The sequence below is a fragment of the Motacilla alba genome, chromosome 11 (assembly GCF_015832195.1).
Source record: "Motacilla alba alba isolate MOTALB_02 chromosome 11, Motacilla_alba_V1.0_pri, whole genome shotgun sequence".
In the NCBI taxonomy this organism is placed as follows: Eukaryota; Metazoa; Chordata; class Aves; order Passeriformes; family Motacillidae; genus Motacilla; species Motacilla alba.
The window spans coordinates 7,663,996-7,676,945 of NC_052026.1; the positions used below are offsets into that span (position 1 = coordinate 7,663,996).

General features: G+C 41.1%; 1 protein-coding gene and 1 long non-coding RNA gene across 9 annotated transcripts in view; one reads left to right on the plus strand and one right to left on the minus strand.

The window, feature by feature from the left end:
• The window catches only part of PHKB (phosphorylase kinase regulatory subunit beta), a 70,518-nt gene extending 63,942 nt beyond the window's left edge, over window positions 1-6,576 (plus strand). For all 8 annotated transcript variants that reach the window (XM_038148323.1, XM_038148328.1, XM_038148322.1 and 5 more), the window contains 4 exons: window positions 1,319-1,448; window positions 1,837-1,944; window positions 3,236-3,376; window positions 5,591-6,576. In XM_038148323.1, the coding sequence (XP_038004251.1) occupies window positions 1,319-1,448; window positions 1,837-1,944; window positions 3,236-3,376; window positions 5,591-5,728 (517 nt within the window). In that variant the 3' untranslated portion in view covers window positions 5,729-6,576. The remainder of the gene's footprint in view (window positions 1-1,318; window positions 1,449-1,836; window positions 1,945-3,235; window positions 3,377-5,590) is intronic.
• Window positions 6,577-6,714: 138 nt separating this feature from the next.
• LOC119705660 lies at window positions 6,715-11,633 on the minus strand. Its single transcript, XR_005258284.1, has 3 exons — window positions 11,450-11,633; window positions 9,704-9,945; window positions 6,715-8,719 (listed from the first exon to the last, which is right to left on the minus strand). It is a non-coding gene; the product is annotated as an uncharacterized LOC119705660 (long non-coding RNA).
• Window positions 11,634-12,950: the final 1,317 nt, after the last annotated feature.

The window sequence follows — 12,950 nt, forward strand, 5'->3', positions numbered from 1 at the left end:
ACCTAAGTGATAATTTTTCCCCTTTTAGTCTTTCAAAAAAAAAAAACAAAAACCAACCAACCAAATAAAAAACAACCAACCACAGAAAAAACCCAAACCAACCCTCTCTTTGTCTTGTGGTGTAGCTGGGACTGAGCTATACTAAGAAACTTAAGTGTAAAACCATGCATGCAGTTGTCAGAATTGGTGTTTTCTTTACTGGTTGTGTCTCAGAAGGAATTCTCACCATTTCTCCACTATTCAAGAGTAAGGGTTTTTTGATGCAAGATATTTTAGCAATTTAGCAGACACACTGGTGTCTGCAGGAACAGGTCATTTTATAGACAAGTGTTTTTATTGTAAGCATGTCATGTTAATCTACCAATACATATGGAGCAAAAACTAAACCACCAAACTTATTAGTGCTGCATTAATTTGAGCCAGGCTGCAAAAGGTCTGCAAAACAACATTGTTCAAGTTGACCAGGGAATTTCCTTTTTTCTTATCAAGCAGCCTACCAGAACCAGGTCTTAAAAATACAGAAAGACATGAGGCAAGTTGCAAAGCAGTAATTTATTTAATTGTCGTTTTTCTAAAAAATAATGTGTGTGTTGATTTTTCTTCTTAAAATTCAAAAAGCAGCTGAGGATTAAGTAACTTGAGGAAGTCTTCTCTATCAAATACATTCAGGACAGCCACACAAAACTTAGATTGTCTTGTGAATTCACCAATTAATTCATACCCACGGATGCCACTTCTTCACGTTCCACTGCTGGTGTTTTAAACATTTTGGCTAAAGTCCCATTCCTATAGTAACACTGAGAAGAAAAAATAGGAAAATTAAATTCCATACTCGATGGCTTTAAGTAAAAAACAAAAAAGCCAGTATACTTGTGAAGGCAAACAGGATTTGTGATTCATGAAGAATGTGACTCAGTTTGCTTCAAGCCTTAGTTTTACAAAACCTTCTGTTGAATTTTGGAAATTTGCAGGCCACTTGTTTTCTACAGACCATCAGGAAAAACCCCTGCCTTCAACAATTCTGCTGAAATGCATTTTTCTTGTATGATTAGACCTGATGAATTTGATCTGTTACTGGCCTGCACTGGGTGGGTTTCACAGTTGCTCCTTCTTCTGCAGTTCCTAAAGCACAGACACCCAGGGGTGACACCGTGCATGCTGAGCCCTGTGCTTGCTTCAGGCGCCCCTCAGCAGAGAGCACAGCCTGGGCTGTGTGTGCAGCAGAGGAGCCCGCGGGCCCGCTGCTCACCCGCCAGGCTCCCGGGGCTGTGCAGTGCCAGCTGTGCTGAGGCTGTCCCCTCCTGTCCTGTGCCCACAGGAGCTGGCTGAACAGGAGGCAGCTGGATGGCTCCCTGAACAGAACTCCTGCGGGCTTCTACGACCGCGTGTGGCAGATCCTGGAGAGAACCCCCAACGGCCTCATCGTGGCAGGCAGATTCCTGCCCCAGGTAATCCCACAGACAGGCTCAGGTTCCACCTGACCAGTAATGGTGAAATACCTTATCATTGATGGCTATTTTATGCCATCATGTTTTTCTTAGGAGTAACTTGTTAATTGGGAAAAAAAAATTCAAGTTTTCTACTTCATTTGGAGTAAAATACAATTAGCATATAATAAAAGCAAATAATTTCTAATAAAGCACATTTATAAAACTGTAAGTGTAGAAGATTCTTTGCAAGTCATGAACTCTGAAATCTGTTCCCTTTTTGATGCTACAAAAAGGTTATTATTTCTTAGTTGAATATTATTTGTTCAGCAAGCAAGTAGGCTCTGCCTGGGGGTGGGTTTGATTTAATGCATGTGGTCTTTTAATAAAAGTATGATTTGTTTTTCAGCAACCAACCTTATCGGATATGACGATGTACGAAATGAATTTTTCCCTCCTAGTTGAAGATATGCTGCAAAACATCGACCAGCCACAATACAGGCAGATCATCGTGGAGGTCTGTGGCCAGTAACTCATGACATTTTATAGCGTGCATTAGTATGTTACAGCCTAAAACAAAAAAAGAACCTAGACTCAAGTATTTGAAGAAATAGCATTTTCCATATAAACACTTGCTTCAGAGGTTTCCCCATAGATTTTCATGATTAAACAGGTTCCTGTTACATGTTCAGAACAGAGTGAGTTCATGACGTTCTTCCCCTTCAGCAAATATTAATGACACTAGCAATACAGTTAGGTCAGAGGAGGGAAAAATCTAATCGTTCCAGTGTAGCTTTCCTTCAAGTCCTTAGCCCATGCCTTTTCCTAACAATTTCCTAGATCTAAGGAAAACTGCTCTGAAATAACCAGCTTGCCCTCTGAACAATTCTTCTTTCCCTTTTTGCTGAGGCTGCCTAGTGAGCAGCTTTACACTACTGAATCAGCCACCTCCCATTTCCTTGTGTTCCTCATCCTCACAGGAAAGCAAGGGGCCGTTTAAATCCTTCCCCCCACTGCACACAAGGTTTGCTTTTAGACCAGCTGAGGAGCAGCTGCACTGTTGGTAGCTGGCATCTGTGCTGTCAGCAGCATTCACTGCTAGTCCCCAAGGCAGTGCCCCTGGTGCTGAGAGTGCTCCTCCCCAGGAACATCCAACCCCTCCAAATTCTGGCTCACAGCTCAGGCTGGTTGCTGGAGCACCCCCAGTTTTTGCTGACAGATAACAAAATTCCCAAAGCCAAGGTGACCAGTGCAGACTCCACTGCTTGCTTGCAGATGTTACAGCAGGACACTCATCATGTTCCAGCTCCCTATTTGCAACCCGTTTCAGATGTAAGTAACGTCAGCTCTGATGAACTGAGGCTTTACTGCTGACTGTTCTCTTTGGTTTTGATAAACTTCATCACAACAGAATTTCAGCATCTGTGATTATGCCTCAGAACACCAAATGCTGAGATTCAGTGTTTGCTGCCTTTCACTCTCTCCACAGCATTTGTGCAGCCACACAGTGAACTGAATAAAATGGAAAATAACTTCCCTGGCTCCCAGCCAAGTTGGATGTTAATGTCAATCATTTACACCACACCCTTACCTAGGCAGTCAGCAGCAACTGTAACCTTTCATAAAAGCCTGCTTTTCCAGTGATTCTTTTATCAAAGTCAGGATTCTATTATCTGCACTATTACCTGTGCCATTATTAAATGGCTTCCTGCTTGAAAGAGGCATATGCAATTACTAGCAGTGCTATTATGTAACCTAAATTTTAGAGAGTGAAATTTAAAGTCTTACAATCTTTTTCTGCCTTCTAGTTGCTGATGGTTATATCTGTTATTTTGGAGAGAAATCCTGAGCTAGAGTTCCAGGACAAAGTGGACTTGGACAAGGTGGTGCAAGAAGCATTTCATGACTTCCAGAAAGATCACAGCAGTCCAAAGGGAGCTGAAAATCAAGTGAGTAAAATATTGCTGTCTTACCAAATTTACCGTTCTTACTGAAGTTACTTCTAAATGTTAATTCTGTACAGTTCAGAGCAAAAAGCAATTGACAGAAGTTCAGAATGGAACACAAATAAGAAATTAATACACCCAAGTGCTGCCTAGGTCTGCAAAGAGCCTCTAAGCAGAGATGAAAGAGGTGCACTTTATTGCTGAGTTGTAAATTCAAAATGTTACAGTAAGGAGAATACTCTGTGTTCCATGGCTCTGAAATGGGACTCTCAGTGAGCTGGAAAAGTTCTTCTTAAAGGGGAAAGAATTCATTAAGGAGGGGCACTAGAACAGAGAAGAGTTAACGTTCAGTGAGGAACTGTGAACTTAAGACTTTATGAACACAGAGACTAAGAAAACTTAAATAACCAAAGAATTCATATTGACAGTATTAAAGTGGGAACTTGAGACACAGAACTGTTCTCAGTTACTGATTTTTCTGTTAGATTTGCATTCATGAACTGGCTAAAAGTTTGGCTAAAATTCAAATAAAGGAATAAATGCTTTTAATATTTTCTTCACTAGAATTATAGGTTTTATGCTTTAAAGATCTCTGAACAGTCTCACTGCAAGTTTTGGTGTCTCAAAGCTCTGAAATTCCGTAATAAAGCCAGGTTTATTGGCCCGGTTGAAGGAGGAGATAAGAGTAAAACAGTGGGACAAGTCCCAGAGCTACTGAGGCTGCTCCTCCTCGCTCCAGCTGGCATTTTATTGGGGACAATATATTTGAAGTTATCTGTGCTAGCTCTGAAGGATATATTGATTCCTAACATTGACATGCAGCAGCCCTTCGTCTTGCTGAATTTTTAGTTCCTTTAAAAGATGAGGAAGGATGTGCTGCTTAAGAACTCTTCCAAATGTTTCAATGTTCACTCTTGTGCCACTGATTTTTTGTACTAAGATTTGAAAGCAAGCCAGGTACCCAGCCCCAGCAATGTGGCAATTTGCACAATACCTTTGTTTAGAAAAGAACACAATTTCCTGGAAATTATGATCCTTTTGGTCCATGTTGGAGGGTAGTGACTCTGTGGCCATAGCAAAACCATCATCCACGCAAATGGCTCTCAAGTGCCAGCTCCACACAGCACCTGGAATTTGCTACTGACTTTTGTGACAAGCTGCAAATCCCCAATGGCTGCAAACAGAAAGGGAATTCCATGCACACCCCAGTTTTACTGGCCATGCCCTAGCCTCTATTGAAGTGATGGATTTTTTTTCTCCAAGCCCAGACCTACTTAGAATAATGCCTTTTTGTCTCTTAGAAAAAGCCCTCAATTTAGAGTTCTGACTTGTATTTAAGATTGCTGTTGGAAATTCAGCTCCTTGCATTAACATTTTCTGGAACCTGGCTCTCCCATATTCCCAGGTGGATGCCTGCTGGCAGTAACTGTAACCCTGTCTGGGATTGTTCTTAGGGTGCTCTGTCTCCAGGTCTCCTAACACTGCTAAAAACTCCTGACTTGTCTGAACTATGGTCTTCCATTAAATGGGCTTGCAAATATTTTGAACTCAGTTGATTCCCTGTTAACATGTAATAAATATCAAAAGTATTTATAAAAAGTATTTATTCTAGTAACTTCAGACACACCCTAAAACTACAGAAGTCTTATTATTTTCTCCACACAATCTCTGCCCTTGGTTTAATAAAAGCAACCAATTTCCTGAATTAAGGCATTAAACCTTTTTTAGAGCAGCTAATACATAATTTGAGAGTAAGCAGGTGTTTTAATGTCACTAACTGGGATAAACAGGTGTTCAGTGAAGGACACCTATTTTAGTGATCTGATTAATGAATGAGTTCATGTGCTACCCGTGGTTTGGATCTTGGAGTTTTTCCTTCTGAATAAATCTTCAGTCAGTTTACACCTCGTGTACACCCAAGGCCCTGGCTCACCATTCTACCACACAGCTGCATGTTTTAGGAGAGCAGTTGTTCTCTGACAGCTATGACATTTTAAAAAATGTTAAGAAGGTGGTCTGTGCAGTCCTGGAAAACTCAGTGAGGAAATAGATGCAGGTAAGTACATATGGGAGATTTCTGAAAATTGAGCAGAATTATTCTCTAGTTTTAGAGTCCAAAAACCACATTTGCATTTTTAACATATCTGATGTTCTTGTTTCCCTGCGTGTGGCTGCTTTCCACATTCACACTCATGGCAGCCTCTGTTCTCTCTGCAGAGTGACATGACTGCATTCTACAACACCCACCCGCTTGGAAAAAAGGGAACGTGCAGCTACTTGAGCAAGGCTGTGATCACTTTGCTGCTGGAAGGGGAAATGAAATCCAGCCACGATGATCCTTGCACCATTAGCTAGAGCTTGGCACACAGCACAGGAGTTGCTGCTTTACTTAGTGTTCCATGTATTTTTCAAGCCAGTTATGAGGGACTGGTTTGAAGGGTAGCCCTGGCTAGTGACACAAATGCATCCTATCCTTTGCTGAAAGAAGTGCCATTAAAGATACCAAGTGCCACCAGATTTGTTCCTTTCTCAGCTATGCAGCATGAAACTGAGCACATGAAGTTAGGCCTATGGGATTTGATTAAGTTGAATGGGAATGTATTTATGATCTTAAAATATGCATCTACTGTAGCTGGTAAATTCAAGGGAAGGGCAGTACGAGATTTTGTCTTTTTACCTCTATTTATTTATAATTGCAAACAAGTAGAAGATAAATTAACATGCATACCGATCAGTGTGAAAATACAAAAACTGGATTATTTTCTTATTATTCTACAATCAAATTGGAGGTGAAGTATTTGTTATTCTCCTAAGGTTTTCTTTATCAGTTCAAGTGACAGCATTCGTTTAATGTGTTGGTTTTTTTAATTTACAGGTTGGTAACTTGATATACAGGTTTCATCCTAATAGAGCAACTTTTTATCTCTAGCAATACACATCACTGTATTTTCCCAGTTGTTATTTAAACATCTGTAAGTTAACAGGGGAAATGTATGGTAACACAATAAAAGTTTGTTTTTTAAAAAAAGGCAAACGAGCTGTATTTAAATTAAAATCAATGAAGAAATAACTTTGTATTACATATGTTATCATGGTATTAAAGAATTCAAGATACACTTATTTATCTCCTAAATGTGTGAAAATGCTGTATGCTATATGCTTTATTTTGGTGAAAATAATAAAAAGCAAATGCTTGTAAAAAAAAAAAGAAACCTGTCAAAAATACTCTTACGTGCCATGCAAAGAGACTCCTGCTGACTGTAGTGGCAACCTTTGACCCGCTACTCGAACCACCTTGCAGCACTGAAGTGCCGCTTTTAGCAGCACAAAACACACTTAAGCTCTAGCACAGATCCTTAAACATTTGCTAATTTACCTGAGGGTGAGGAGCCGCAGCTCAGCTGTGAAGGAGCTGTTCCACACCGCTGGCAAAGGCAGCTGCCTGCAGAGGGCAAAGCCCCTGGTGCTGCTGCTCCTCGCTGGAACGCGCTTACCTGTGCAAGCAGCGTGGGGGTGCCAGGGGCACAGGGCAGCAGATCCAGAGGACGCCCCCGTGGCTCGGGGAGGGCCCAGCCTGTGCAGTGTCTGTCCCCAGGGCCGCAGCGCTGCCCTGGCTGCAGCAAGGAGGGGACAGCTCAGCAGCAGCCCCAGCCGGCAGCAGTGCTGAACCCTGGCTCAGCCACGCTTCCAACAGTACAGCAGCAGCTCGGATTTTCACTGCATTACTGCCCCGGGAGCAAGGGACTCCACTTGTCCTTCCTGTTCAGTGCTGCCTGCAGCCCTGCAGCTGGCCGTGGCTCAGTGATCACATGAGCAGCAAGATCTGTGTTTCCAGCAGATTTTAACTGTAATAATTGAAATGGACATAGCTCTGGCCATACAATACACAACATAGCTCTTGTCTACAAACTGTAAATCCCATTGAAAGGAAACAATCCTTTACATACAGACCCTCCACATGACTCCAGGAGCACTGGCAGTTTCTTAGACAACAGCTTGGATTCTGGTTTTGCAATTGCACATGATTTAAAGTGAAACTCAGTTTAATTCTTACCCCTACTTTCTCCTTCTCTCTTGTTCCATTAGCACCTCAGTTATTGGTAAGCCTCGGGTTTGCTGATCTTGGTCTGAACTTTAGAACTGCAAATGAATGAAAATGCCAGTGCCCATTTACCCTTATACAAACCTGGAATGAAAATCCATGCAAACTGTTCCTGTTTTCCTTTATAGCCTTGAACACATGGCTTATGAAATTATGACTGGGACAGTTTTTCAGCTGCTACAAAATCAGGATAAATGAGAAGATGAAGATACCAAAATCCAGCAGAGTCCACATTCTCTGAAAAAGGTTCTTGAATCTGAAGGGACAAGACCAATAATTTTTCTCTTGGTGAAGTAGGAGCAGGACACAGGATCTTGGCACAAATGGCTCTCGCAGAAACTGCCTTTTAAATTATGGCTTTATAAGATAACACAAGGTGATTGGAATAGAAATTACAATTTATATTAAATATTTTTCTACATTATAAAATAGCATAGCAGAAAATAAAGGGTAAACCAGACAGTATTTAAACAGCCACATCCCAAGTGATGTGTGGTTGATATTTAACAAACTTGGTCCTAATTTGTTCAACAACATTCTGCCTCACAAGGATAAGGAAGGAGATGCCTTTGGGGTTACCAACTCGTAACTGCAGGTGCAGCAGTCACTACAGTGCCCTGTGTACTTGCAAGACCTACTGGCAATAGAGTTGCTCCAGGTATTAAAGAAATAAGTCCCAAAGGGTTCACACCACTCAGTTCCCTTATTATACACTGCAACAGTGCTCCACACCCTGAAAACCCATTCTGCTTACAGGGAAGTAAGATCCATTAAAGCAGTGGGAAAACAGCACTTAAAAAGTTCAGCTGTGGAGTAAATGCAGGTTGGTTTTAGCACCACTTTTTTTCCAGATTCCTCTGTCAGATACTCTTGAGAAGACCAAATTATTTTAGTAAAACAAACCATAAGAAAAATTCCTCTACTGTTAGAAAAAGGGGATATACCAATCTCCAGTATCAACTCCTGATTTACACACACATAACCCCACTCCCCTCTCCACCCCCAAACTCTGTCACCTTCAATTGTACCAAAAACAGTCTTCACACTGGATTCCTGTGCCTCTTAAAAGGTGTCATGTTCCCAATGCATCAGACCTTTCAGACTGCAGAGGTCCTCAGGAGAATTCAGGAGGGAAGAAGTTGACACAAGCAGTTCAAAGCTTTCTTGGCGTTTTTGCTGCTGGCTTTGTTGCTTTCCTCCACATGAATTTTCAGTCTTATTCTCTTACAAATCAGTCTGTGCAACTGATACAGAAAAAAATGCACAACCAGGTTAATAACAAATCAGTCTCTGAGAAATCCTCTTCATTACTTCCTAATCCATCACAGCTGAAAATGTAGTAAGAGATGCAGATCTGAACAGGCTTTTTTTGGCTCAGCCCTGGAGCAGGGGATGTGATGGTATCTCAACACTGATGGGGCATTTTTCTGAGCAATGTTTTCTCATCAAGGTCCACCAGCAAGCAGTGTCTGATAACAGCAGCTTTAGCATTACTGTCATAATACCATTGTGCCTTTGTAATTTAGGTCTCATATTTCTTGTTTTCACTGCTACTTAAAATACTTCCTAAAGCCTTATACCTTAAGTTCATATCATGAAAACAAATTCCTTAAGAAATGGTCATCAGTCAGAATCAGTGTTATTTTATGTTCATGTACCTTCTTAAGGTTTCAAGAAAGTCTACTTGCTTGGCCAGTGGCATTTTTAAGACTGAAAATTATCCTTCTGTAAAAATTCTTTTCAGCTACATGGGTGCTACAATATTAATATCACTGGAAGTGGAAGACATATTTAATAAAAGAAAAGATTAATCCAGTCAGAGCATTTTCCTACAAGAGACTTTGTATATAGTTGGTGAGAGGAAAAAATAAATGTACCAAAGAAACTGGGAGTGGTGGGGCAATCTGATGCTTAAAACACAAATTAAAAAAATACTATGATGCAATTAATTCCACTGACGCCTATATATCTCATCCCAAAAATCAATCAAAAAAATGGCTTGATTGAATTTTTAGATAATTACTATCCACTCCTGCCAAATATATTCTGCTCTCCAGAAGCGTGACAGTCTTTTAAGCTAATGAACTAAGCCTTGCAGCATGGGAAGAGAAAATTAAATGAGCAAGAAAATCTTTGCCGTGCTATAAACACAAAATGCAACAATGTTGGCAAACACGGCTGAGAGCCCAAAGGAAACGTGCAGAGTTACATCCACTGTCCATACCTACCTCTGCTCTTTCCACACTCAGATCCCACCATGGGGATGTGTGAATATGGGGAGAAGGTAAGAAGGAAACTCAGCTGGGGTCTTAGGTGGAGAGAAGTTCAAGGATTTCCCTGAGGGGTTTGGTTTTGGGAGTGGAATCAGGAACGTGCATTCTTTTCATTTACCCATGCAGCACTCTGACATTAGGAACTATGGTATTTTCTCCACCTGAACATGCTTTTTCCTCTTGCACATTGGCAGGAGCTGAAACAAAACAAAACAAAAAAAAAGCAGAAAAAACAGATATAAGAATGTAAAGATCTACATGTGGTGGGTCTTTCCTTAACCAGTCTCCTAAAAGGTTTGCAAGGGTTCCTTCTGTAAGCTTCCATAACAGTGCAGGTTTCTGACAAGGGAGGGAGACAGGAACTAAAAAACCTCCCCTCTTCACATAAATACAGACAGGATAATTGCTACTTTTTTCAGATCAGGTCAAGAATTAAATTTCTCATTTCATGAAATAACAGCCTTCTGAGACAAAAGAGATGTTCTTTGGAACAGAGGGTCCTGCTACCACCCAACAGTGAGGATCTCACCTCAGCCTTGTGCTTTTGGGAAAGCTGCAGGAAGCTCAGAAAGCCAATAAAGAATGCCAGAATTGATGTTTTTAGGGAATTTGAGGCCAGACAGAAGGATGGAAAGGGTGATATCAGGCATAGGAAAAAAAAGTTATGTAGAGATAATTTCTTACTTTCACCCTAGTGAAACAAAAGAAAGAGGTCTCTGTGCCCTGCCACATGAGGAAATCCACTCAGGTGCAAGGGCCTGTGCGAAGAGAGGGCACCATGCTGGTTTATAGCGGCACCACAGACCTAAACCTTGCACATCACTCCATTCTGGCAGGAAACACAATTTACTGAAAAAGGACTTGCAAGTAAGTAACACCTCCTAAACCCACTTTCTACCCCACCACTGAAGAATAATGTATGGATGTCCCCCTGGGTTATGTTGCAAAAACTAAACCATATAGTGTAATTTGTCTTTGAACAGGACTGGGATTATTTGTTCAGGTGTATGTTTTTTGATGTTGTTACCCAAGCTGCCTACAAGCATCTCAAGTTCTTGCTTTGCTTGTTGAAGGCTCCAATATCAGCCAGGGGTCCCTGCAGCAGGGCTGCCAGCTGTGCCAGGAAAGCTGCAACTCCTGGTACTGCTCGTGGAGGAGTCACCTGGCTGCATTCAGACCCTCACAGGAGGGTCTAATCTGAGTTACTAACAGATTTCTGGGTTCCAGTGACAGGCTAGGTGTGTTTAGTGAGGTGTGCTGCACAGCTGAACTTGCGTAGCCTGAAGATAAATTATGCTGCAACATTTCTAAAGGAAACATTAACCATGTGCTTAGAGAAGATTGTAGCACGTTCTGGTAACCTGACTGTTTGTGCATCCTCTCTATAATCGATGTAAGTAATAAAAACAAACCAGAAAGAAAATGTTAACAAGATTCTCATGTACTTGGAAGGTGTTTAACATTGCTGGCTAGGACATAAATGTGTTGCAAGAAAAAAGAAAACTGCCTTTAAGAATGCAAAAATGAACTCCTACAGTTTCATGCCATGTCTCCAGACTGAGCTAGGTAACTAAATCCAAAATGCTTTTCTTTGTGAACAAATCTCCTTCCCCACAATGTCGTTTTCTCTGCAGTGCTAGGGAGCTCAGAGGTTTAAATACAAGTGAAATGATTTAAGTACTTGCTGTTCTTTGGTCTTACTTTTGGTGATTTCCTCTTCTCCAAGGATGTAGAAGACCCAAGTGTAAAATTAGAAAAAAGAGATGCATGGAGAGCCAGGCAAAGGAACTCAAGAAAGGTGTTTTGTCACGTGGCTGAGCATGGCTGCCGTACACGCTGCAAGCACCACACGCAGGGAAATCAATTTTCAAGCCTGCTTCTGGCATCTCAGAGCACATCTGCAAGATACAACAGTGAAAATACCAATGAGCAGTCCCACCTCATCCTCACTCACCCATGTGTACTCCCACCATTGTTAGCAGCCAGATCTGCACTGGAGGCTTGGGCTGACAAGCCCCATGATGCTTCCTGCTGGCTGGGAGGCCAGAAGATTTTGAGCAGGATCAGAGGATACTTCATAAGCTGTTCCTGGACATGCAGACAGCAGAGGCTATTGCTCATCGGCCTCATTCCAGCCTTGTTCCTGGGCCTGATTTTACTCAGCCAAAGCAGTAACATCAAAAATATTCCCCAAAGACTGTACACACCTCACTGGTGTGCTGCTGGAACTGGTAAATTATTCTATTCACAAGAATCCTTCAAAATGGGAAGTCTAGGTTGGCAGTCTGATTTTTTGATCTCTGCTGGAGAGAACCTGATGCATGGTTTGAAATTTTTCTTCTCCCAGCCAACCAATGGGTAACTGCCCTCACAGCACCCAGTGAAATAGGTTGTATTTCTAGCTGCAACAAATGCTCTCTCTACAAAGCATAGGTGTTTTACAGCAGAGATGTAAGAGACTTTTGCTCCAGAGCCCTGGCAGGTTCCTGTGCCTCTCCTTCATGAGTAGGAAGGCACCTGCTTAAGTACCATGCTTGAGGAGGCTACAGTCCCTCCTCCTGTATATTTTCTACTAACACTGTTTATGCCACATATAAACCAAAAGTATTGGAATAATTTAAAATATTTAAAAAATGCAAATTCATGGTGAGACCATAGCCTCAAAAGTTTATTTTTGTTAGATGTATTAAAAACTTTTTATAGTGAGATATGAGAATATGAAAACAAGTAATAATATTTGGATCTCATTTATCTTTTGTTTCCAAAATCCTCTTATCATGCAGAAATTGTAATGTCCTTCTTGTCCTTTGAGGCATTAGCCAAACAGAGAAAGCTCACCAACTCTTCTCAAATTAAGCTTTCTTCACAATGCAGGTTTCAGATTCAGTGCTGTCATCCTCTGTTTCAGTTCCATGATTCACACAAGCTTTGGATCAAGCCTCAAGTGACAAAATGAATTTACTGCTTCTGGATATTTATTTTTTCACCTTAACACTATCTGCCTCCTATTCATTACCTTAGATCAAGTTAATTGTGTGCTCATGAGAACTCATTTGTGCCTTGAAGCCTTTAAAATAAATATCCCACTGCCTCAACTGACTAAAAAATTCTTTACCCAGTTACAATATCAAGTCTTGTATTGGATCTGGCTCTGGTTTGCTTTAAATGCTTTTGTTTTAGAACATTTTACTTGTCATGCAAA